Raw genomic sequence first — 25,514 nt, 5'->3', positions numbered from 1 at the left:
GTGGGCCCTGGGGACAGGCAGCTCAGCCCCCGCCCACAGTGAGCCCCGGCATCTGGCAGGGGGACAAGCACCGTGGGACTGGTGAGGACAGAGAGAGATAGAGTCCGCTTTTTTTTCTGTCTGAATTAAGTGGCCCTTTGCTTTTCCACTTGTTCTGAGTCTCCAAGTACATTCAGCCAGTAAAAAGAAATCCACTCAGAAATCAATTGAGTGGATTTTCCTTCTGACAGACCCTCTTCATCCCTTCTCCAGTTTGAGCCCGGCTGCCAGCAACGGAAGAGAAGGAGAGAACCCCACGAACCTCAGGAGCCAGCCCCCTTCAGAAAGGCTCCAAGACCAGAGCCACGAAGGGCAAACCCCACCTAATGCTTCATCAGGAAATGGTCTAACATCCAAAAAGATGCAGGGCTTGAACAAAGAACGTCATACACTGGGTCATGCACGTTTTGCTTGACCCAGTGTATTCCATGCCTCACCATCCCTTCTATTCACCCACCTATTCATTGCGTGTTTTTATGAGACCTCAATCCACTCTTTCCCTGAAGACTTTGGCTGGCTCATCATTAACTAGAGTTCAACATTTGTTTGCAAATCACATCGCACGTGGAGCGTCAAAATGTGGAACACATGGATGCAAAACATCCCGAATCACAGAGTGGAAGAGCCAGAGCTGATCAGGGCAGCCTCACCTGGAGTGACAGCTCATTCCTGCTTAAAAAATCCCTGGTGGTCCAATGGTTAAAAATCCACCTTGCAGTGCAGGCGACACCAGTTCAATCCCTGGTCCAGGAGGATCCCACATGCTGCGGAGCAGATAGACTGTTGCACCACAACTGCTGAGCCAGCACTCTAGAGCTCACAAGCCACAACTAAGGAAGCCTGCTCACCCTGGAGCCCATGCTCTGCAGCGAGAGAAGCCACCACAGTAGGCACCTACGCACTGTAACTAGACAGTAGCCCCCACTCACTGCAGCTAGAGAAAGCCAGCTTGGAACAACGAAGACCCAGCACAACCAAAGACAAAGTAAAAGAAAGTGGAGTCACTCAGTCGTGTCCGACTTTTTGCAACCCTATGGACTGTAGCCTACCAGGCTCCTCCGTCCATGGGATTTTCCAGGCAAGAATACTGGAGTGGGTTGCCAGGGTCACTGTGAGAGGTACCACATGGTGGAAACGGATGGCCAACCTGAGCCAGGAGCTGTCAGAGCCAGCCACATATGCCGATATAGGCAGAGTGGTCACCAGGGCCAAGACAGGGATGTCTCAGTGGGTGAGAGGGGACAGAAATTGGCTGAACTAAGTTGGGGAGGTGATGGAGGTGACAATGTTCTAAAAGAGAACTGAGGTCCGGGGAGTTTCGCCCTCTGATTTATCAGTGGGAAGTGAAAGGAACCATTAGTTGTTCAGTCATGTCTGACTCTTTGTGATCCCACGGACTCTAGCTCGCCAGGCTGCTCTGTCCATGGGTCTCCAGGCAAGAATACTGGAGTGGGTTGCCATTCCCTTCTCTGGGGGATCTTCCCAACCCAAGAATCGAACCCAGGTCTCCTGCATTGCTGGTGGACTCTTTACCACCTTAGCCACCAGGGAAGTGGGAGGTTATCTGCAAAAGCTCAGATGGAGAGTGGCAGAAGGCATGCCAGTTAGACACAGTCTACCTCACCCACTGACCCTCAACAACCCATCCTGGACATCTGAACTCAGCCTGGAGTCGGCAGAGCTGGCCCATCCTCTCCACCCTGAAGTCCTCACCCTGCCCACTGGGTGCCTTCAAGAGCAGACACTGCTGACCCTGGCCTGCATGCCACCTCTCAGTCCAAGCGCCAGCTTCCCCCATCCTCCCATCTGTGCGTCCAGCCCATGCTGGTCCATCAGGAAGCCAAACACCTCGGTCAGCACAGGGGTCCCAGAGAGACAGCAGCAGCCCCCGCAGTTTCCGCTCAGAGCCGTCTGTGCAGGACAGAGCGCAGGACAGTGAGGCTCAGACCGCAGAATACTGCCTAGAAAGGAGAGACCTCACAGCTGGGTGAGAGAAGAGGGCTGCCCTTCCCGAAAACCTTGGGGTCCCAGACCCTGGGGTGGGTGTGGGAGAAAGCTGGGGAGGGTCAGGCCTCAGGCACCCAGGATCCAGTAGGCTTTGCAGGGAATGAAGGAAGAAGTGAGGGAACAAGCCAGCCCCACAGATGGAATGCCACTCCAGGAATACAGACTCAGGCAGGGCCATGGGGATGTCTGTGATATCTGCTGTGAGGTCATGGCTGGGTTTTGGCTCATCAAGGCATGAGGATGTACAGGATGGAGACTGCACCCAGGGAGGGGTGTCAGATTAGGGCGCAGACGTGAGAGGGACCCAGGAGACCCAGAGTCTGGTTTGGAGGCTTCAGGTTTTCCCTAGAAATAGAGGCGCTAGAGATGGCCACCATGAAAAGAAGGCTCAGCTCCACCTGAGCACGTGGATGCACGGTGTTATGGACACTCCCCAGGGAAAGATAGGTTTTAACTCATGAGAGATGCACTTGATCAGGAAGGAAGAGCAAGCCGAAGACAGAGGTCGCCCAGAAATGGTGGGCAGAATGGGCACAGGATGAGAGGATGACAAACTTGGGAAACCCTGTGTTCAGGACTTCAAGAAGCTGCCCTCTCCTCAGCCAGCCAGTTGAATATAGAGCTACATAAGTGCTGCAGTGGGGAGGTGAGGAGGGTGACGCTCACACAGGACAGCAGGGGGATTGTGGGAGACAAAAGGGACTCTGTGTGGCCGCAGAGTTCTGTCTCAGTCTGTGTGGGGTCCCTGGGTCCTGGTGCAAGGATTATTTGAGCCCTCTGAGCATCTCTGGTGGGAATGGGCTTTGATTCTGAACATGAATTCAGCTCTCCTACCATCTTGCTGGGGCTTCTCCTTTGCCCTTGGGTGTGGGGTATCTCCTACCCTACGTGGGATATTCTCCTTCAAGAATACACAGAAGAACTATACAAAAAAGATCTTCACGACCCAGATAACCATGATGATTTGATCTCTCACCTAGAGCCAGACATCCTGGAATGTGAAGTCAAGTGGGCCTTAGGAAGCATCACTACGAACAAAACTAGTGGAGGTGATGGAATTCCGGTTGAGCTATTTCAAATCCTAAAAGATGATGCTGTGAAAGTGCTGGACTCAATATGCCAGCAAATTTGGAAAACTCAGCAGTGGCCACAGGACTGGAAAAGGTCAGTTTTCATTCCAGTCCCAAAGAAAGGCAATGCCAAAGATTGCTCAAACTACCGCACAATTGCACTCATCTCACACGCTAATAAAGTAATGCTCAGGAAGTGCGCTCGGTGGCCTCGCGTATCTGTCTCTTGTTTCAACAGTGCTTGGATGGAACAGACCCAGGGACGCCCCTTGCTCCAGCCTCCGACCACCCTCCAACCTATTTTCCAGTCGCAACCTCTGGAGTCAGCCACTCAGTTGTCGGCGATCACCGGGACCAGCCACCATTTTTTAACTCCTTATTATTACCGACCAATCATGAGCTCCCAGATTCATCAGATTTATTCTACCGAGGTGGAGGCCGCCGTCAACCGCCTGGTTAACATGCAACTACGGGCCTCCTACACCTACCTCTCTCTCGGCTTCTATTTCAACCGTGAAGATGTGGCCCTGGAGGGTGTGGGTCACTTTTTTCGCGAACTGGCCAAGGAGAAGCGCAAGGGTTCGGAGCGTCTCTTGAAACTGCAAAACCAGCGTGGCGGCCGCGCCCTCTTCCTGGACGTGCAGAAGCCATCTCAAGATGAGTGGGGTTAAACCCAGGACGCTATGGAAGCCGCCCTTCTTGTAGAGAAGAACCGGAATCAAGCCCTGTTGGATCTGCATGGCCTGGCTTGTGCCCGCGGAGACCCCCACATCTGTGACTTCCTGGAGAACCACTTCCTAGATAAGGAAGTGAAACTCATCAAGAAGATGAGTGACCACCTGACCAACCTCCGCAGGCTGGCTGGTCCCCAGGCTGGGTTGGGCGAGTATCTCTTCAAAAGGCTCACCCTCAAGCATGACCAGGAGCTTCTGGAGACCAGTGGCCATTGAAGAACCCACCTCACATCAGGGCTGCCTGAACTCCCTCTCTGCAGCCACTAGGCAGCTTTTTAACACCCTGGAGCCCTCTCTCAAGCCTTGGACCAAATGGAAACAATAAAGCTTTTTGCAGCAAAAAAAAAAAAAAAAAAACAGTAAAGTAATGCTAAAAATTCTCCAAGCCAGGCTTCAACAGTATGTGAACCGTGAACTTTCAAATATTCAAGCTGGTTTTAGAAAAGGCAGAGGAACCAGAGATCAAATTGCCAATATCCGTTAGATTATTGAAAAAGCAAGAGAGTTCCAGAAAAACATCTATTTCTGCTTTATTGACTATGCCAAAGCCTTTGACTATGTGGATCACCACAAACTGGAAAATTCTCAAAGAAATGGGAATACCAGACCACCTATCTGCCTCTTGAGAAATCAGAGGTCAGGAAGCATCAGTTAGAACTGGACATGGAACAACAGACTGGTTCCAAATAGGAAAAGGAGTACATCAAGGCTGTATATTGTCACCTTGCTTATTTAACCTATATGCAGAGTACATCATGAGAAATCCTGGGCTGGATGAAGCACAAGCTGGAATCAAGATTGCCAGGAGAAATATCAATAACCTCAGATATGCAGATGACACCACCCTTATGGCAGAAAGCAAAGAAGAACTAAAGAGCCTCTTGATGAAAGTGAAAGAGGAGAGTGAAAAAGTTGGCTTAAAGCTCAACATTCAGAAAACTAAGATCATGGCATCTGGTCCCATCACTTCATGGCAAATAGATGGGGAAACACTGGAAACAGTGGCAGACTTTATCATTTTGGGGCTCCAAAATCACTGCAGATGGTGACTGCAGCCATGACCTAAAAAGATGCTTACTCCTTGGAAGAAAAGCTATGACCAACCTAGACAGCATATTAAAAAGCAGAGACATTACTTTGTCAACAAAGGTCCATCTAGTCAAGGCTATGGTTTTTCCAGTGGTCATGTAGGGATGTGAGAGTTGGACTGTGAAGAAAGCTGAGCGCCGAAGAATTGATGGTTTTGAACTGTGGTGTTGGAGAAGACTCTTGAGAGTCCCTTGGACTGCAAGGAGATCCAACCAGTCCATCCTAAAGGAAATCAGCCCTGAATATTCATTGGAAGGACTGGTGTTGAAGCTGAAACTCCAATACTTTGGCAGCCTGATGCGAAGAACTGACTCATTTGAAAAGACCCTGATGCTGGGAAAGATTGAAGGCAGGAGGAGAAGGGAACGACAGGCATGAGATGGTTGGATGGCATCACTGACTCCATGGACATGAGTTTGAGTAAACTCCAGGAGTTGGTGATGGACAGGGAGGCCTGGCGCGCTGCAGTCCATGGAGTCGCAGAGTTGGACATGACTGAGCAACTGAACTGAACTGAACTGTGACCACAGAGATGCGTAGGACAAAGTCCCACGTTGACTGAGAGATGTGTGGAGACAGGGACTGCGCCCAGAGCCTGTTATGGCAGGAGCAGGGGGCTGGCAGAGTGTGAGAGGATGGAGCTGGACAGATCTCACAGGATTGTGCAATGAGGAAGTGTTCTCTCTGGGTCATCCAATGAGGCATCTCCAGGTGCTGAAGGGCATGGGTTGTGTGCCTCGAGGCAAGGTGGCCTCTGGAGATTTTGGAGACAAAGAGGGAAAGATCTTAGGGTCTGATTTGTATTTCCAGAGGGTAGGTTTGTTTCTCTGAGAGACGGTGATTCCCGTTTCCTCTCATTCTCACCACAGATGGATGGATCTGGGTTAGACTCAGAGTAGGATTTACTGAAAGCATCATAGTGGAGGTGTGTAGCTTGCTGAGGAACACAGAAACCTCTGTCCCATGTTCTTAGGGGTGCCTAACCCTCCAGGAGAGAGGAGATGCTGAACAAGAGGAACCTTTGGGGGCCCAGCTGAAATGTTTACAAAGTCACCCACCAAATAAAGGAAAGGGAAACAGACATTTCCACCTGAATCCCACCAGAGAAACCTACCAGATAAGCAGGGACCGTCTTGCCAGGCTGAGGGGTCAGTCTGCTGGGCACACCACACCAGAAACCCCAGTGGGAGGAGGAGATGGGGCTCTCAGGGGAGGAGGAGAGAGCGCTGCGGCTAAAGGCCGGGTGAGCATGGGCAACACCTGTACCGCTCTGTGCCGAGAGTGAGCAGATCTCTGGGGACCAAGGAAGAAAGCACAGAGCCACCCCACACCCAGTGGTCCTCCTAGGTCCACAGGGCCTCCCTTGCATTGGTCGTCTCCTACCATCCTAAACATTTTCATGGCCCTTTCTGAGAGACCCTGAAGAGCCTTTGTGATATCTGTGGTTGATGGGAGGCAGGCTTCAACAGACGGCCCCAAAAAGTAGCAGCGGCCACACAGTCATTCACATGGAGCTTCCACCCAGGGGTGAAGGAAGCGTTGAGACACAGGAACCAAGCAGAGCTCTGCCAACAAGAGACCATCACCCCACTACAAACACAGATGCTCCCGCAGGTGACAGAACCATGGGTTATCCATCCAGCTGGGCAGATACAATGTGTCACCGTGGGACTGGGGAAGCTCTTTCCCTCTGCCCTGGAAAGGGCCAGATGAGTCTTCCTCTGAAATCAAGGGGTAATCAAACCTGTCCACCCTAAAGGAAATCAACCCTGAATATTCACTGGAAGGCCTGATGCTGAAGCTGAAGCTCCAATACTTTGGCCACCTGATGTGAAGAGCTGACCCATTGGAAAAGACCCTGATGCTGGGAAAGATTGAGGGCAGGAGGAGAAGGGGATGACAGAGGATGAGATGGTTGGATGGCATCATTGACTCAATGGGTATGAGTTTGAGCAAACTCCAGGAGATAGTGAAGGACAAGCAAGCCTGACATGCTTCAGTCCATGGGGTTGCAAAGAGTCGGACACAACTGAGTGGCTGAAAAACAATCACGAATAGTAACATGACCACATTTCAATCAGTTGTGACCAACAGCCCCATCAAATACAGAGCACTTCCTTCAGCCTAGACCCTAGTGGTCCAGTAGAACTTTCCACAGTGACCGAAGTGTTCTTATATCTAACCATCCAACATGGCAACCACAGATCCTGTCTAGCTAGTATGACTAAGAAACCACATTTTTCTCTCATTTTTTGTCATTTTGCTTAAATTAAATAGGCACATGTGCTGAGTGGGAACCATTTGGCAAAGCACAGCCTGAGATACATTTTCTCATGCCGCCTTTCGGTCAGGCCAGACCTCCCATGAGAATGAGGAAACTATCCTGATTTCTGTACCTATCCACAGTGTTGCTGGGCCTTGGTCTCCATCAGAGGAATCACAGTCACCCACACTGTATCAGGCCTCCCTTAAGCTCCCTGCCAGGGAGATCCCTGACCTTTGTACCGGAGGCCACTCCTCTCTATTTCGATGTAGCATTCCGCTGCAAGAGTAAACACTGTCTGTTCATCCACGCTTCTGTGGATGCATCCTTTGGTGGTTTCCAAGTTTTTCTCTGATGATCACAGCCCTGTGAATATTCTTGAGCACATCTTATTGTGTACATAAGCTTTTATATCTGTTGAGTAAATAGCCAAAAGCCTGCTGGAATGGTGCGCATGAGTTCAGCAGTGATTTTCGCCTATATGATTTATTTACCCACTGCTGTGCCCCATCTCTATGTGTGTGCGTGCGTGCTAAGTCGCTTCAGTCATGTCTGACTCTTGGTGACCCCATGGACTGTAGCCCCCCAGGCTGCTCTGTCCATGGGATTCTCCAAGCAAGAATACTGGAGTGGGTTGCCCTCCTCCAGGGTGCCTCATCTCTAACTCCACTCTAACGGCAGAAAGCAGGGAGGAACTAAAGGGTCTCTTGATGAAGATGAAAGAGGAGAGTGAAAAAACTGGCTTGAAATCCAACATTCAAAAAACTAAGATCGTGGCATCTGGTCCCATCAGTTCACGGCATACAGAAGGGGTAAAGTGGAAGCAGTGACAGATTTTCCTTTCTTGGGCTCCAAAATCACTGCAGACGGGGACTGCAGCCATGAAACTGAAAGACACTTGCTTCTTGAAAGGAAAGCTTAGACACCTAGACAGCATATTAAAGAACAAAGACGTCACCTTGTTGAAAATAGTCCATATAGTCAAAGCTATGGTTTTTCCAGTAGTCATGTACAGATGTGAGAGTTGGACCATAAGAAAAGCTGAGCACTGAAGAACTGATGCCTTCAAATTGTGGTGTTGGAAAAGACTCTTTAGAGTCCCTTGGACTGCAAGGAGATCAAACCAATCAATCCTAAAGGAAATCAACCATATTCATTGGAAGGACTGATGCTAAAGCTCCAATACTTTGGCCACCTGATGCGAAGAGCTGACTCACTGGAAAAGACCCTGAGGCTGGGAAAAATTGAGGGTAGGAGTAGAAGAGGATGGCAGATGATAAGATGGTTAGATAGCATCATTGACTCAATGGACATGAACTTGAGCAGTTCCAGAAGATAGTGAAGGACAAGGGAGCCCGCATGCTGCAGTCCCTGAGCTGGACATGACTTAGCCACTGAACAACAACATGCCGTATCTCACACTGCTCTAGAAGTGATTGTCTTCCTGCCAAAGACCCAGCAGCACCTCCTCTGGGCAGCCCCTGTACTGACTCAGCATCACCTGTATCCTTGAGTGCTCTTCTCTGTGTTCCTGAACAGTTTCAGGGTGCTGCTATCTCCACACCATTGGGGCCAGGACCCCTGCAGTTGTGCAGAGAAGCAGGGAAGCCTCCACCATTTCCTTGATTTCTCTTCTGTCAATCCACGTGCACATCACGATGTTTTGTGCTAAGTGGCAGGTACAGGATAGGGACAGGCTTCCTCCATGGTAGAAGCACATCTTGCCCAAGGAAAGGGCCTGTGTGCATCCTCCAAAGAAAGTTCACCCGAGGACAGGCCTGACTCCTGCTCCCGGTTCACGGGCCAGAAGGGCACTTCCCCTACTAACCAGGCCTCCTTGTCCTCCCCCAGGTCCCTGGCTGTTGGGCCCCAGTACTCATCCCTGGGGACACAGCCCATCCTCTGCGCCAGCATCCCAGGCTTAGTACCCAAGCAGCTGCGTTTCTGCCGGAACTACGTGGAGATCATGCCCAGCGTGGCAGAGGGCATCAAAATCAGCATCCAGGAGTGCCAACACCAGTTCCGGGGCCGCCGTTGGAATTGCACCACTATCAACAACAGCCTGGCCATCTTTGGCCCCGTGCTGGACAAAGGTACAGGTGGTACCCATCATGGCTAGCCAGGCAGAGGTGGCAGCCCAGGGATGTGGGTGCAGCAGGGCTCAAACCAGCTTCCCCCTCAGTGGGAGTGGGCACAAGCCAGTTCATTTCCTTTCTGTCTCTGTTTCTCACTTGTGCTCAAGCATAGGAACAGCACTTCCAGTAAGAGGGCAGTGCTCGTTACTATAGGGATCTCCTATGTGGGTCCTTTCCAAAGCTCACCCACTCTGAAGGGTGCTCCTGGAGTTTGGGAAGGGTATAGGATCACACAGAGATTCCTCCTGCTTCCCCTTTTCCGAAAAACAGTTACACAGTTTCACGGGGACAGGATTAACTACTGCAGTTTTCCTGAGAAAGCCAGGACTTCAGGCAGGTCTTAGAGAGAAAATACAAAAACAAACAGAAAACACAAAAAAGGGTGAGGGTTGGGGATGATAGAGGCACACAGCAGAAGTTATCCAGGGTCCTGGAGCCAGGGAAGAAGAGAAAGATCTGGCAGGCTGGGTGCTGGTTAACTCTTGGTCAAGAGCAAATTTGCACAAGACATAGCAGTTTAAACAATAATGATCATGTGTTGTCAGTCCCAACATCTGCAGACACTGGGAGATGCAGTAGGCAGGGCTGGTCTCTGCTAATGAGAGAGAGAGAGAGACGAGTTGGTCCTCATCTCTTTTACATGCCTGGTGGCCCCTGGTGCTTCTGCACATGACTTGGGTTTGCTTAAATGCAGTGGCTGGGCCCTCCAGCAAGTGAGGAAAGAGGGAGGGAGAGAGAAAAAGAGAGAGAGGGAAAGAGGCTTCTTTCACTGAGCATAATGTTTTCAAGATTCATCCACCTGTAGTATGTTCTGGTACTTTATTCCTTTTTATGGCTGAATTATATTCCATCATACGATGGATCACATTTTATTTATCCATTCATCTGTTGATGGACAACTAGGTTGTTTCAAGCCTTTTATTGTCTGTTGGGAATAATGCTGATATTTCAAGTATCTGAATACCCGTTTTTCAATTCTTCTGGGTATATTCCTAGAAGTAGAATTGCATAGTAATTCTGTGTTTTGAGGAATTACCAAACTCTTTTTCCACAGCAACTGCACCATTTTGCTCTCCCACCAGCAACACAAGAGTGTTCCAGTTTCTCCAGATTATTGCCAATGTTTGTTTTTCTCTTTTTTTTTCCTTTAGCCCTCTCAGTGGATCTGAAGTGATGTCTCATTGTAATTTTTATTTGCACATCCCTGATGACTGATGACGTTGAGCATCTTTTCATGGGATTGTTGAACATCTGAATGTCTTCTTTGGAGAAATGTCTATGCAAGTCCTTTGCCCAGTTTTTAATTGGGTTGCTTGTGTTTCTATTGTTGAGTTGTCAGAGTTCTTTATATATCTAACACTCAGAAATATTATTTTCCAAACATCTTCTCCCTTTATAGATTGTCTTTTCACTTGTATGACAGGGTCCTTTGATGTACAGAAGTTTTAAATTTTGATGACATTCAATTTACCTATTTAGATATCATATCAAAGTAAACATTGCCTAATCTACAGTTATGAAGTTTTACACTTGTGTTTTCTCCTAAGAGTTTTATAGTTTTACTTCTTACATTTAGGTCTTTGATCTATTTTTAGTAAATTTTTGTATATAGTGAGAAGTAAGGGTCCAGCTTAATTCTTTTGCATGTGGGAAACCAATTATTTCAGCACCATCTGTTCAAAAGACTAGTCTTTCCCCTATTGAATAGTCTTGGCACCCTGGTTAAAAATCAATTGTCCATGGATGTCTGGGTTTATTTCTGGACTTTCAATTCTATTCCATTGGTCTATATGTCTACCATTCTTCCAATACAACACTATTTTGATTTCTATAGTTTTATAGTATGCTTTAGAGTTGGGAAGTATAAGTTCTCCAACTTTATTTTTAGTTTACAATTGCTTTGGCTTTGATTGTTTTGGCTTTTGGAGACTCCCTTACAATTCCATGTGAATTTTAGGGTTGTTTTTTCATTTCTGCAAAAAAAGATTTTTTGAATTTTGATGGTGATTGCATTGAATCTGTACATTAGTTTGAGAAGTATTGCCATCTTAGCATTATTGTCTTCTAATCCATGAACGTGGGATTTTTCCATTTATTTAGGTCTTCCTTGATTTTTCAGCAGTGTTTTATAGTTCTCAATGAACGAGTCTCATGCATCTTTGGTTAATGCGTTCCTAAGTGTTTTATTCTTTTGATGCTATTACAAATGAAATCGTTTCATTCATTTCCTTTTCAAATTGTTCACTATGTGTAGAAGTACAATTGATTTTTGTTTGAAACTGTATCCTGCAAATTTGATTAATTTTTTCATTAGCTGTGAGAGTTCATGTAGATTCTTTAGAATTTTCTATATATGAGACCAAGTCATCTGTGAGTAGAAATGTTTTTGCTTCTTGCTTTCTAATTTGGATGCCTTTTCTTTCTTTTTCTTGCCTAATTGCTGTGGCTAGCACTTCTAGTACTATGTTGAATATGAGCAATGAGAGTGGGCACCCTTGTCTTCTTCCTGATCTTAGAGGGAAAGCTTTTATCTTTCACCATGGAGTATATGATGCTAGCTGTGAATTTTTCATAACTTCCCTTTATCGGGTTAAGGAGATTATCTTCTATTCCTAATCTGTTGAGTGTTTGTATCATGAAAAGGCTACTGGATTACATCAAATGCTCTTTCTGAATCAAATAAGATGATCACATGGTTTTGCCTTCATTCTGTTCACATGGCATTTCTTCTAAGGAATTCTTGCATCTGAATTAAATTTGACCTTTCTGTCCATCTTAGTTCACTGATTCCTAACAAGTTGATGTTCACTCTTGCCATCTCCTGTTTGAGCACTTCCAGTTTGCCTTGACTCATGGACCTAACATTCCAGGTTCCTATGCAATATTGTTCTTTACAGCATCGGACTTTTCTTTCACCACCAGACACATCCACAGCTGGGGGTCATTTTTGCTTTTGCTCAGCCTCTTCATTCCTCCTGGAGCTGTTTCTCCACTCTCTTCCAGTAGCACACTGGACTCCTACTGACCTGGGGGGTGGGGTCTCATCCTCCAGTGTCATGTCTTTTTGCCTTTTCATACTGTTCAAGGGGTTCTCAAGGCAAGAAAGCTGAAATGGTTTGCCATTCCCTTCTCCAATGGACCACATTTTATCAGAACTCTGTACCATGACCTATCTGTCTTGGGTGGCATAACACGGCCTGATTCATAGTTTCGTTGAGCTACCCGAGGAGGCTGTGGTCCATGTGATCATTTTGGTTAGTTTTCTGTGATTGCGGTTTTCATTCTGCCTGCCCTCTGATGAGGGCAAAAGGCAAAAGTCCCATCAGGAAGGGACTTGTGGGGAAAACTGGGTCTTGCTTTGGTGGCTAAGGTGATGCTCAGTAAATCTCCAGTGTAATTTCCTGCTGCTGGGTGAGGCTGTGCTCCTTCTCTGTGGTCTGGCCTGAGACAGCCCAGTCCTGGAGGCTGCAGTCTCTACTATGGTCAGCTCTAGGCTCTATGGTAGGCATAATGGCAACCTCTTCCAAGAGGACTTATGCCAGCACGCTGCACCTCCCAGGACTACTGCTGCCAATGCCCTGATCCTGAGGCCAGCCACTGTCAACTCACGTCTCTGCTGGAGACTCCCAGACTCTCACAGGCAAGTCTGGCTGAGTCTCTTGTGGGGTCACTGCTCCTTTCTCTTGAGTCCTGGTACACACAAGGTTGTGTCTGTGCCCTCCAAGAGTTTGTTTCCCCTGTTCTGTTGAAGTTCTATAATCACATCCCATTGACCTTCAAATTTCCTGGGAATATTCAGTCCCTTTGCTGAATCCCCAGGTTGGGGAAGTCTGTTGTAGGGCCTGGAGCTTTCATAACAGTGCAAGAACTTCTTTGGTATAATTGTTCTCCAGTTTGTAGATCACCTACCCATTGGCTCTTTGGTAAGGTTAATGGTGACCTCCTCCGAGAGGATTTATGCCACACGCCCTGCCTCCCAGGACTGCTGCTGCCAGTACCCCTGTCCCTGCGACTGGCCACTGCTGACCCATGCTTCCACAGGGGACCCTCAGACACTAACAGGCAGGTCTGGCTTAGTCTCCTGTGGGGTCACTGCTCCTTCCCCTGGGTCCTGGTGCACACAAGGTTTTGTTTGTGCCCTCCAAGAGTCTTTGGCAGGTATGAGGTTTGATTTTAAACGTGATTGCCCCCTCCCTACCGTCTTATTGTGGCTTCTCCTTTGTCCTTGGACATGGTGTATCTTTTTTTGGTGGGTTCCAACATCCCCCTGTTGATGGTTGTTCAGCAACTAGTTGCAGTTTTGGTGACCTCTCTGGAAACTGAGTGCACGTCCCTCTACTTTTCTCACACAGATATATATGTATGCAAGATTATATATATGTACACATTAATATACAGTATTTGTTTTTCTCTTTTGACTTACTTCACTGTATAACAGGCTCTAGGTTCATCATCTCAATTCAGCTGATTCAAATTCATTCCTTTTTATGGCTGAGTAATAGGCCATTGTATAATATGACCACATCCTCTTATGCATTCATCTGTTGATGGCCATCTAGGTTGCTTCCATAACCTAGCTATTGTAAATAGTGCTACAATGAACATTGGGGTACACGTGTCTTTTTCAGTTATGGTTTTCTCAGGGTATATAACCAGTAGTGGGATTGCTGGGTCATATGGTAGTTCTATGTTTAATTTTTTAAGGAAACTCCATACTGTTCTCCATAGTGGCTATACCAATTCTTTTTTCTCCACACTCTCTCCAGCATTTATTACTTATGGACTTTTTGATGATGACAATTCTGACTGGTGTGCGTTGGTACCTCCTTGTAGTTTTGATTTAGTATTTCTCAAATAATTAGTGATATTCAGCATCTTTTCATGTGTCTTTTGGCCATCTATATGTCTTCTTTGGAGAGATGTCTATTTAGGTTTTCCACTCATTTTTTGATTGGGTTTTTTTGTTTTTTGATGTTGAGCTCCATGAGCTGTTTGTATATTTTGAAGATATTATTTGTATATATTTGTATTTAGCTAATATTTGTATATATTAATTTATTTGTATATATTAATTTCCCTTTCAGCTCTATTTGTATATATTAATTCTTTGTCTGTTGCTTAATTTGCAAATATTTTCACCCATTCTACTGGAGTTTCCCTGGTGGCTCAGATGATAAAGAATCTGCCTGCAATGCAGGAGGATTTCCCTGATAGCTCAGTTGGTAAAGAATCCACCTGCAATGCAGAAGACCCCAGTTTGATTCCTGGGTCAGGAGGATCCACTGGAGAAGGGATAGGCTACCCATTCCAGTATTCTTGGGCTTCCCTTGTGGCTCAGCTGGTAAAGAATCCATCTGCAATGCAGGAGACCTGGGTTCAATTGGTGGGTTGGGAAGATCCCCTGGAGAAGGGAAAGGCTACCCACTCCAGTATTCTGGCATTCCATGGACTCTATAGTCCATGGGGTTGCAAAGAGTCAGACGTGACTGCAATGCAGGAGAGTCAGGTTTGACCCCTGGGTTTGGAAGATCCCCTGTAGAAGAAAATGGCAACCCCTCCAGTATTCTTGCCTGGAAAATCCCATGGATAGAGGAGTCTGGTGGGCTACAGTCCATGGGGTCACAAAGAGTTGAACACGACTGAGCAACTAACACTTTTCCTTTACCCATTCTGAGGGTTGTCTTTTCATTTGGTCCATGGTTTCCTTTCCTGTGCAAAAACTTTTAAGTTTAATTAGGCCCCATTTGTTTATTTTTCTTTTTACATTTTCATTACTCAAGAAGGTGCAAGAACTTCTTTGCAAAAAAAGATCTTGCTGTGATTTATGTCAAAGAGTGTTTTTTCTATGTTTTCCTCCGAGTTATATAGTGTCTGGACTTACATTTAGGTCTTTAATCCGTTTTAAGTTTACTTTTGTGTGTGATGTTCGGGAGTATTCTAATTTCATTATTTTACATATGGCTGTCTAGATTTCCCAGCACAACTTACTGAAGAGGCTATCTTTTCTCCATTGTATATTTTTGCCTCCTTTGTCATAGATTTGGTGACCATAGGTGCGTGGGTTAACTTATGGGCTTTCTATCCTGTACCATGGATCTATTTCTCTGTTTTTGTACCAGTACCATGCTGTCTTGATTACTGTAGTTTTGCAGTATAGTTTGAAGTTGGGAAGCCTGAATCCTCTAGCTCCATTTTTCTTTCTCAAGATTACTTTGGTTCTTTGGGGTGTTTTCATACAGATTGTAAACATTTTTGTTCTAATTCTATGAAGAATGCCATTGGTAATTTGATAGGAATTCCATGGAATCTGTAGTTTGCTTTAGGCAATATACTCATTTTCATTATATTGATTCTTTCAGTCCAAGAACATCATATTTCCCTCCATCTGTCTGTGTCCTCCTTGATTTTCATCAGTGTTTTATAGTTTTCTGAATACAGGTCTTTTGCCTTATTAGGTTGGTTTATTCCTAGGTATTTTATTATTTTTGTTATGATGGTAAGTGTGATTGTTTCCTTAATTTCCCTTTCTGCTCTTTTGTTATTAGTGTGTAGGAATGCAGGAGATTTCCGTGCCTTAATTTTGTATCCTACAACTTTGCCAAATTCACTGACTATGTCCAGTAGTTTCCTGGTGGCATCTTGGGATTTTCTGCAATATATAGTATCATGTCATCTGCAAACAATGACAGTTTTGCTTCTTCTTTTCCAGCTTGGATTCCTTTTATTTCTTTTTCATCTCTAATATCCATGGCAAGGACTTCCAAAACAATGTTGATGAGAATGGACATCCTTGTCTTGTTCCTGATGCTACGGGAAATGCTTTCAGTTTTTCACCATTGAAAATGATGTTTGTTATATATTGCCTTTATTATGTTGAGGTTCCCTCTATGCTCATTTTCCGGAGAGTATCATAGATGATTGTTGAATTTTGTCAAAAGCTTTCTCTGCGTCTACTCAGATGATCATATGGCTTTTATTCTTTAATTTGTTAATATGGTCCATCACTGCATAAACTGTCACACTGATTGACTTGTGTACATTGAAAGATTTGTGTATATTTCTGGGATAAATCCCACTTGATCATGGCGTATAATCCTTTTAATGTATTATTGGATGCTGTTGGCTAGTATTGTTTTTAAGCATTTCCCAATGATTTTAAATCAATTTATTTGTAAAAACAGAAAAAGGAAAGAAATAAATAAAACCAGTAACAGTAGTACAGTCGATACAGTTGCTAAGGCATTAATAACTTATAAAAGACATAGTAGCTAGATAAGTGGAAAAGGAAATGGCAACCCACTCCAGTGTTCTTGCCTGGAGAATCCCAGGGATGGGGGAGCCTGATGGGCTGCCGTCTATGGGGTCGCACAGAGTCAGACACAACTGAAGCGACTTAGCAGCAGCAGCAGCAGCAGCTAGATAAGTGTGTGTGTTCACTTGCTAAGTCATGTCCAACTCTGTGACCACATGGACTGTGGCAGCCAGACTTCCTTGTCCTTAACTGTCTCCCGGAGTTTACTCAGATTCATGTCCATTGAGTCAGTGATGCTATCTAACCATTTTGCCCTCTGCCACCCTCTTCTCCTTTTGCCTACAGTCTTTCCCAGCATCAGGGTCTTTTCCAATAGAACAGTACTTCACATCAGGTGGCCAAAGTATTGGAACTTCAGCTTCAGCATCAGTCCTTCCAATGACTATTCAGAGTTGATTTCTTTTGGAATTGACTGGTTTGATCTCCTTGCAGTCCAAGGGACTCTCAAGAGTCTTCTCCAGCACCAAAATTCGAAAGCATCAATTCTTCAGTGCTCAGCCTTCTTTTTGGAGAAAGAAATGGCAACCCACTCCAGTGTTCTTATCCGGAGAATCCCATGAAAAGAAGAGCCTGGCTGGCTACAGACTATGGGGTTGCAAAGAGTCAGCCAGGACTCAGCAGCTAGGCAACAACAACAGCCTTCTTTATGGTCCAACTCTCACATCCATACCTGACTACTGGAAAAACCATAGCTTTTACTATACGAAACTTTGTCAGCAAAATGATGTCTCTGCTTTTTAATACTCTTTCTAGGTTTGTCACAGCTTTTCCCTCCCAGGAGCAAACGTCTTTTATTATCACAACTACAGTCACCATCCACAGTGATTTTGAAGCCCAGTGAAATATAATATGTCACTGCTTCCACTTTTTCCTCTTCTATATGCCATGAAGTGATGGGACCGGATGCCACGATCTTAGTTTTTTGAATGTTGAATTTTAATCTGGCCTTTTCACTCTCCTATTGCACCTTCATCAAGGTGCTCTTTAGTTCCTCTTCACTCTCTGCCATTATAGTGGTATTATCTGCATATCTGAGGTTGCTGATATTTCTCCTGGCAATATTGATTCCAGCTTGAGTTATCCAGTCTGGCCTTTCCCATGATGTACCCTACATATACATTAAATAAGCAGGATGACAATATACAGCCTTGGTGTACTCCTTTACCATTTTGAATCAGTCTGTTTTTCTATGTCTGCTTCTACCTGTTGCTTCTTGACCTGCATACAGGTTTTTTAGGAGATAGGTAAGGTGGTCTGGTATTCCCATCTCTTTAAGAATTTTCCACAGTTTATTGTGAACCACACAATCAAGGCTTTAGTGTACTCAATAAAGCATAAGTAGATGTTTTTCTGAAATTCCCTTGCTTTCTCTATGATCCAAGAAATATTGGCAATTTAATCTCTGGTTCCTTTGCCTTTTCTAAATCCAGTGTATACATTTGGAAATTCTCAGTTCATGTACTGCTGAAGCCTAGCTTGAAGAATTTTGAACATAACCTTTCTAGCATGTGAAATGAGCACAGTTGTAAGGTAGTTTGAACATTATTTGGCTCTACACATGGACATCACCAGATAAGTCAATACCAAAATTAGACTAATTATATTCTTTACAGATGAAGACAGAAAAGCTCTATACAGTCCTCAAACAGAAGACCTGGAGCTCACTGCAGCTCAGATCATCAGTCTCTTATTGCAAAATTCAGGCTTGAACTGAAGAAAATAGAAAAACCATTCAGGTTTGACCTAAAGTAAATCCCTTATGATTATACCATCAGTTCAGTTCAGTTCAGTCGCTCAGTTGTGTCCCACTCTTTGTGACCCCATGAAGAGCAGCATGCCAGACCTCCCTGTCCATCATCAACTCCCGGAGTTCACTCAGACTCATGTGAATTGAGTCGGTGATGCTATCCAGCCATCTCATCCTCAATCGTCCCCTCCTCCTCCTGCCCCCAATCCCTCCCAGCATCAGGGTCTTTTCCAATGAGTCAGCTCTTCGCATGAGGTGGCCAAAGTACTGGAGTTTCAGCCTCAGCATCATTCCTTCCAATGAACACCCAGGACTGGTCTCCTTTAAAATGGACTGGTTGGATCTCCTTGCAGTCCAAGGGACTCTCAAGAGTCTTCTCCAACACCACAGTTCAAAACCATCAATTCTTTGGCACTCAGCCTTCTTAACAGTCCAACTCTCACATCCAGACATGACCACTGGAAAAACCATAGCCTTGACTAGACAGACCTTTGTTGGCAAAGTAATATCTCTGCTTTTGAATATGCTATCTAGGTTGGTCATAACTTTCCTTCCAAGGAGTAAGCGTCTTTTAATTTCATGGCTGCAGTCACCATCTGCAGTGATTTTGGAGCCCCCAAAAATAAAGTCTGCCACTGTTTCCACTGTTTCCCCATCTTTTTCCCATGAAGTGATGGGACCAGATGCCATGATCTTCGTTTTCTGAATGTTGAGCTTTAAGCCAACTTTTTCGCTTTCCTCTTTCACTTTCATCAAGGGGCTTTTCAGTTCCTCTTCACTTTCTGCCATAAGGGTGGTGTCATCTGTGTATCTGAGGTTATTGATATTTCTCCCGCCAATCTTGATACCAGCTTGTGCTTCCTCCAGCTCAGCATTTCTCATGATGTACTCTGCATATAAATTAAATAAGCAGGGTGACAATATACAGCCTTGTCATCTTCTTCCTATTTGGAACAAGTTTGTTGTTCCATGTCCAGTTCTCACTGTTGCTTCCTGATCTGCATACAGATTTCTCAAGAGGCAGGTCAGGTGGTCTGGTATTCCCATCTCTTGAAGAATTTTCCACAGTTTCTTGTGATCCACACAGTCAAAGGCTTTGGCATAGTCAATAAAGCAGAAGTAGATGTTTTTCTGGAACTCTCTTGCTTTTTTGATGATCCAGCAGATATTGGCAATTTGATCTCTGGTTCCTCTGCCTTTTCTAAAACCAGCCTGGCTTGCCGAATTTTGAGCATTTCTTTACTAGCATGTGAGATGAGTGCAATTGTGTGGTAGTTTGAGCATTCTTTGGCATTGCCTTTCTTTGGGATTGGAATGAAAACTGACCTTTTCCAGTCCTGTGGCCACTGCTGAGTTTTCCATATTTGCTGGCATATTGAGTGCAGCGCTTTCACAGCATCATCTTTCAGGATTTGAAACAGCTCAACTGGAATTCCATCACCTCCACTAGCTTTGTTTGTAGTGATGCTTTCTAAGGCCCACTTGACTTTACATTCCAGGATGTCTGGCTCTAGATTAGTGATTACACCATCATGATTTTCTGGGTCGTGAAGATCTTTTGTGTACAATTCTTCTGTGTATTCTCACCACCTCTTCTTAATATCTTCTGCTTCTGTTAGGTCCATACCATTTCTGTCCTTTATGGAGCCCATCTTTACACGAAATGTTCCCTTGATATCTCTAATTTTCTTGAAGAGATCTCTAGTCTTCCCCATTCTGTTGTTTTCCACTATTTTCTTGCATTGATCACTGAGGATTATACCATAGAGGTGACCAATAGATTCAAAGGCTTAGATCTGGTCGACAGAGTGCCTGAAGAACTGTGGACAGAGATTCGTAACACTGTACAGGATGCAGGGACCAAAACCATCTGAAAGAAAAAGAAATGCAAGAAGGCAAAGTGGTTGTCTGAGGAGGCCGTACAAATAGCTGAGAAACAAAGAGAAGCAAAAGTCAAGGGAGAAAGGAAAAGATACCCAACTGAATGCAGACTTCCAGAGAATAGCAAGGAGAGATAAGAAGACCTCCGTAAGTGAAAAATGCAAAGAAAGAGGAAAACAATAGAATGGCAAAGACTAGAAATCTCTTTAAGAGAATTGGAGATATCAAGGGAAAATCTCATGCAAAGATGGGCACAATAATGGACGGAAATGGTAAAGACCTAATACAAGAAGAGATTAAGAAGAGGTGGCAAGAGTTTTGTTTTTTGTTCAGTCTCTCAGCCATGTCCAACTCTTTGCAACCCCATGAATTGCAGCACACCAGGCTTCCCTGTCCTTCCCTATCTCCTGGAGTAGGCTCAAAATCATGTCCACTGAGTCCATGATACCATCCAACCGGCTCATCCTCTGTCATCCCCTTCTCCTCCTGCCTTCAATCTTTCCCAGCATCAGACTCTATTCTAATGAATCAGCTCTTCCCATCAGGTGGCCAAAGTATTAGAAGTTCAGCTTTAGCATTAGCTCAAAAGCGTCAATTCTTCGGCGCTCAGCCTTCTTTATAGTCCAACCCTCACATTCATATATGACTACTGGAAAAACCATAGCTTTGACTATACAGACCTTTGCTGTCAAAGTGATGTTGCTTTTTAATATGCTGTCTAGTTTGGTCATAGCTTTTCTTCCAAGAAGCAAGAATCTTTTTATTTCAAGGCTGCAGTCACTGTCTGCAGTGATTTTGGAGCCCAAGAAAATAAAGTCTGTCACTGTTTCCATCGTTTCCGCATTTATTTCCCATGAAGTGATGGGACTGGATGCCATGATCTTAGTTTTTTGAATGTTGAATTTTAAGCCAGCTTTTTCACTCCCCTCTTTCACCTTCATTAAGAGGCTCTTTAGTTCTTTGCTTTCTGCCATAAGGGTGGTGTCATCTGCATATCTGAGGTTGTTGATATTTCTCCCAGCAATCTTGATTCCAGCTTGTGGTTCATCCAGCCTGGCATTTTGTGTGATGTACTCTGCATACAAGTTAAATAAGCAAGGTGACAATATACAGCCTTGACGTACTCCTTTCCCAATTGGAATCCGTCTGTTGCTCCTTGACCAGTTCTAACTGTTGCTTCTTGACCTGCATATAGATTTCTCAAGAGGCAGGTAAAGTATTCCCATCTCTTTCAGAATTTTCCAGTTTGTTGTGATCCACACAGTCAAAGGCTTTAGTGTAGTCAATGAAGCAGAAGTTGATGTTTTTCTGGAACTCTCTTGCTTTTTTTATGATCCAGCAGATGTTGACAATTTGATCTCTGGTTCCTCTGCCTTTTCTAAATCCAGCTTGAACATCTGGAAGCTCTCAGTTCACATACTGTTGAAGCCTAGCTTGGAGAATTTTGAGCATTACTTTGCTAGCGTGTGAGATGGGTGCAATTGTGCGGTAGTTTGAACATTCTTTGGGATTAGAATGAAAACTGATCTTTTCCAGTCCTGTGCCCACTGCTCAGTTTTCCAAATTTGCTGGCATATTGAGTGCAGCACTTTCACAGCATCATGTTTTAGGATTTGAAATAGTTCAGCTGGAATTCCATCACCTCCACTATCTTTGTTTGTACTGATGCTTTCTAAGGCTCACTTGATTTCACACTCCAGGATGTCTGGCTCTAGATGAGTGATCACACCATCGTAGTTATTTGGGTCATTAAGATCTCTTTTGTTCTTCTGTGAATTCTTGCCACCTCTTCTTAGTATCTTCTGCTTCTGTTAGGTGCATACTGCTTCTGTCCTTTATTGTGCTCATCTTTGCATAAAATGTTCCTTTGGTATCTCTAACTTTCTTGAAGAGATCTCTAGTCTTTGCCATTCTATTGTTTTCCTCTATTTCTTTGCATTCATCACCAAGGAAGGCTTTCTTATCTCTCCGTGCTATTCTTTGGAACTCTGCATTCAGATGAGTATATCTTTCCTTTTCTCCTTTGCCTTTTACTTGTTTTCTCAGGTATTCATAAGTCCTCCTCAGACAACCGTTTTGGCCTTTTGCATTTCTTTTTCCTGTGGATGGTTTTGATTACCACCTCCTATACAATGTCATGAACTTCCATCCATAGTTCTTCAGGCATTCTGTCTATCAGATCGAATCCCTTGAATCTATTTGTCACTTCTACTGTATAATCGTAAGGGATTTGATTATAGGTCATACTTGAATGGGCTAGTGGTTTTCCCTACTTTCTTCAGTTTAAGTCTGAATTTTGCAATAAGGAGTTCATGATCTGAGCCACACTCACCTCCCAGTCTTGTTTTGCTGACTGTATAGAGCTTCTCCATCTTCAGCTGCAAAGAATATAATCAATCTGATTTTGGTATTGACCATCGGGTGTTTTCCACGTGTAGAGTCATCCTTTGTGTTGTTGGAAGAGGTGAGAATACACTGAAGAAATATACAAAGAAGTTTTTTTCTTACTGACTAGGATAACCACAATGGGGTGGTCACTCACCTAGAGCCGGACGTCCTGGAGTGCTAAGTCAAGTGGGCCTCAGGAAGCATCACTACAAACAAAGCTAGTGGAGGTGATGGAATTCCAGCTGAGCTATTTCAAATCCTAAAAGGTGATGCTGTTAAAGTGCTGCACTCAATATGCCAGCAAATTTGGAAAACTCAGCAGTGACCTCAGGCCTGAAAAATATCACTTTCCATTCCAATCCCAGAGAAGGGCAATGCCAAAGAATTTTCAAACTACAGTACATTACATAAAATGATTCTAATAATAGTTAAACAGGAAGCAATGAGCTTTTCTCAGTATTGCTGTGAAAGCAGGCAGTTTGGAATTTAAAAGTAATTGTTGACTCAAATAGTTAATGTTTATCTGTTCCCTTAACTTCCATAGTTTCTCAGGGAAGGCCAATTTTAAAAGGTATTTTCCTTTTCATTATAAATACGTCAAGGAGGAAAAAGTAAAAACAATTTAAAAATTTAGTTCCTCATTCCTGGCATAGTGATTTGGTATTTCTATATATTTCAAAATGATCCTTACAGTAAGTCTAGTTACCATCTGCCAGTATACAAAGATATTACATAGCTTTTGACGGTGTATATTCCCCACTCTGTGTATTTCTTACCTGTGACCCACTTACTTTGCAACTGGAAGTTCATACGTCTTGATCTCCTTCACCCATTCTTTCCTCAGCATTTTCTCTAACCAGTAGTAAGAAAGAATTGAATTTGATCTGAGCCAGCCTTCATAATGTTGGCTAGTATTTTGTTGAGGAATTTTTGCATCTATGTTCATCAGTGATATTGATCTGTAATTTTCTTATTTTGTGAGATATCTTTGTCTGATTTTGGTATCAGGATGATGATGGTGGCCTCATACAACAAATTTGGGAGTGTTCCTCTCTCTGCAATTTTTTGAAAGAGTTTGAGAAGGTACAGTGTTAGCTGTTCTCTAAATGTTTGATAGGATTTGCCTGTGAAGCCATCTGGTCATGGACTTTTATTTGTTAGAAGATTTTACATTACGGTTTCAATTTCATTACATGTGATTGGTCTGCTAATATTTTCTAAGGCTTCCTGGTTCAGTCTTGGAAGGTGGTACCTTTCTAGAATTTATCCATTTCTTTCAGGTTGTCCAATTTATTGGCATATAGTTGCTTCTAGAAGTCTCTTATGATCCTTTATATTTCTATGGTGTCAGTTGTGATTTCTGCTTTTTCATTATTAATTTTACTGATGTGTGTCTTCTCCCTTTTTCTCTTGAGGAATCAATCTGGCTAAAGATTTATCAATTTTGTTATCTTCTCAAAGAACCAATTTCTGCTTTTATTTATCATTGTTATTGTTTTCTTCACTTCTATTTCATTTATTTCTAATCTGATCTTAATGATTTTTTCGCCTGCTACTGGCTTTGGATTTTCTTTGTTCTTCTTCCTCTGGTTGCTTTTGGTGTTATATTGTTTATTTGTGATTTCTCTTGCTTTTTGAGGCATGAATGAATTGCTATGAACTTCCCTCTTAGAATTTGCTGTGTCCCATAGGTTTGGGGTCATCATCTTTTTATTGTCATTTGTTTCTATGTTATTTTTTATCTTCTCTTTAATTTCTTCAGTGATCTCTTTGTTATTTATTTAGCAGTGCACTCTTTAGCCTCCGTGTGTTTGTGGGTTTTTACAGTTTTGTTTTTTTTTCCCCCCTGTAATTGATTTCTAATCTCATAGTGTTGTGGTCAGAAAAGATGCTTAGTACAATTTCAATTTTCTTAAATGTACTGAGGCTTGATTTGTGACTCAAGATGTGGTCTATCCTGAAGAATATTCCATGTGCACTTGAGAAGAAAGTTTATTCAGCTGCTTTCAGGTAGAATGTCCTATAAATATCAATTAAATCTATCTAGTCTATTGTGTCATTTAGAGCTTGTGTTTCCTTATTTATTTTCTGCCTGGATGATCTGTCCTTTGGTGTAAATGGGATGTTAAAATCCCCTACTATTATTGGGTCACCGTCAACTTCCCCTTGTATGTCTGTTAGCATTTGTCTTATGCATTGAGGTGTTCCTATGTTGGGTGCATAAATATTTGTAATTGTTTTATCTTCTTATTGTATCGATCACTTAATCATTATGTAGTCTCCTTCCTTATCTCCTACAATAGGTTTTAGATGATTTCACTTCTTTCTTTCTTTCTGACTGTGCTGGGTTTTTGTTGCCTTGCAGGTCTTGCTCTCGTTGTGGTGAGCAGGGGCTAATCTTCCTTGCAGTGTGCAGGCTGCTCATTGCTGTGGCTTCTCTTGTTGCAGACCTCAGGCTCTGGGGCACGCAGGCTTCAGCAGTTGTGGAGTGTGGGCTCAGCTGTTGCAGTTCCCGGGCTCTAGAGCACAGGCTCAATCGTTGGGGTGCATGGGCTGAGTTGCTCTGTGGCATGTGGCATCCTCCCAGACCAGAGATCAAACCCATATCCTCCTGCACTGACAGCGGGACTCAGGCACTGAGCCACCGAGGAAGCCCAGGAGTTTTTAAAGTCTATTTGTCTGATACGAGTATTGCTACTCCAGCTTTCTTTTGATTTCCATTTGCATGGAATATTTTTTCCAACCCTTCTCTTTCATTCTGTATGTGTCCCTAGGTCTGAAGTGGGTCTCTTGTAGGCAGCATATACATGGGACTTGTTTTTCTATTCACTCAGCTAGTCTGTGTCTTT

At 44.1% G+C, this 25,514-nt stretch overlaps 1 protein-coding gene across 1 annotated transcript in view; it reads left to right on the top strand.

Moving 5' to 3' along the window:
* The window catches only part of WNT3A (Wnt family member 3A), a 73,918-nt gene that overhangs the window by 15,358 nt on the left and 33,046 nt on the right, over positions 1–25,514 (top strand). The window contains exon 2 of the mRNA XM_052643969.1: positions 9,054–9,295. Coding sequence (XP_052499929.1) covers positions 9,054–9,295 — 242 coding nt within the window. The remainder of the gene's footprint in view (positions 1–9,053; positions 9,296–25,514) is intronic.

Source organism: Budorcas taxicolor, chromosome 7 (genome assembly GCF_023091745.1).
Source record: "Budorcas taxicolor isolate Tak-1 chromosome 7, Takin1.1, whole genome shotgun sequence".
Classification (NCBI taxonomy): Eukaryota; Metazoa; Chordata; class Mammalia; order Artiodactyla; family Bovidae; genus Budorcas; species Budorcas taxicolor.
This window is presented reverse-complemented; position numbering and strand designations above follow the sequence as displayed.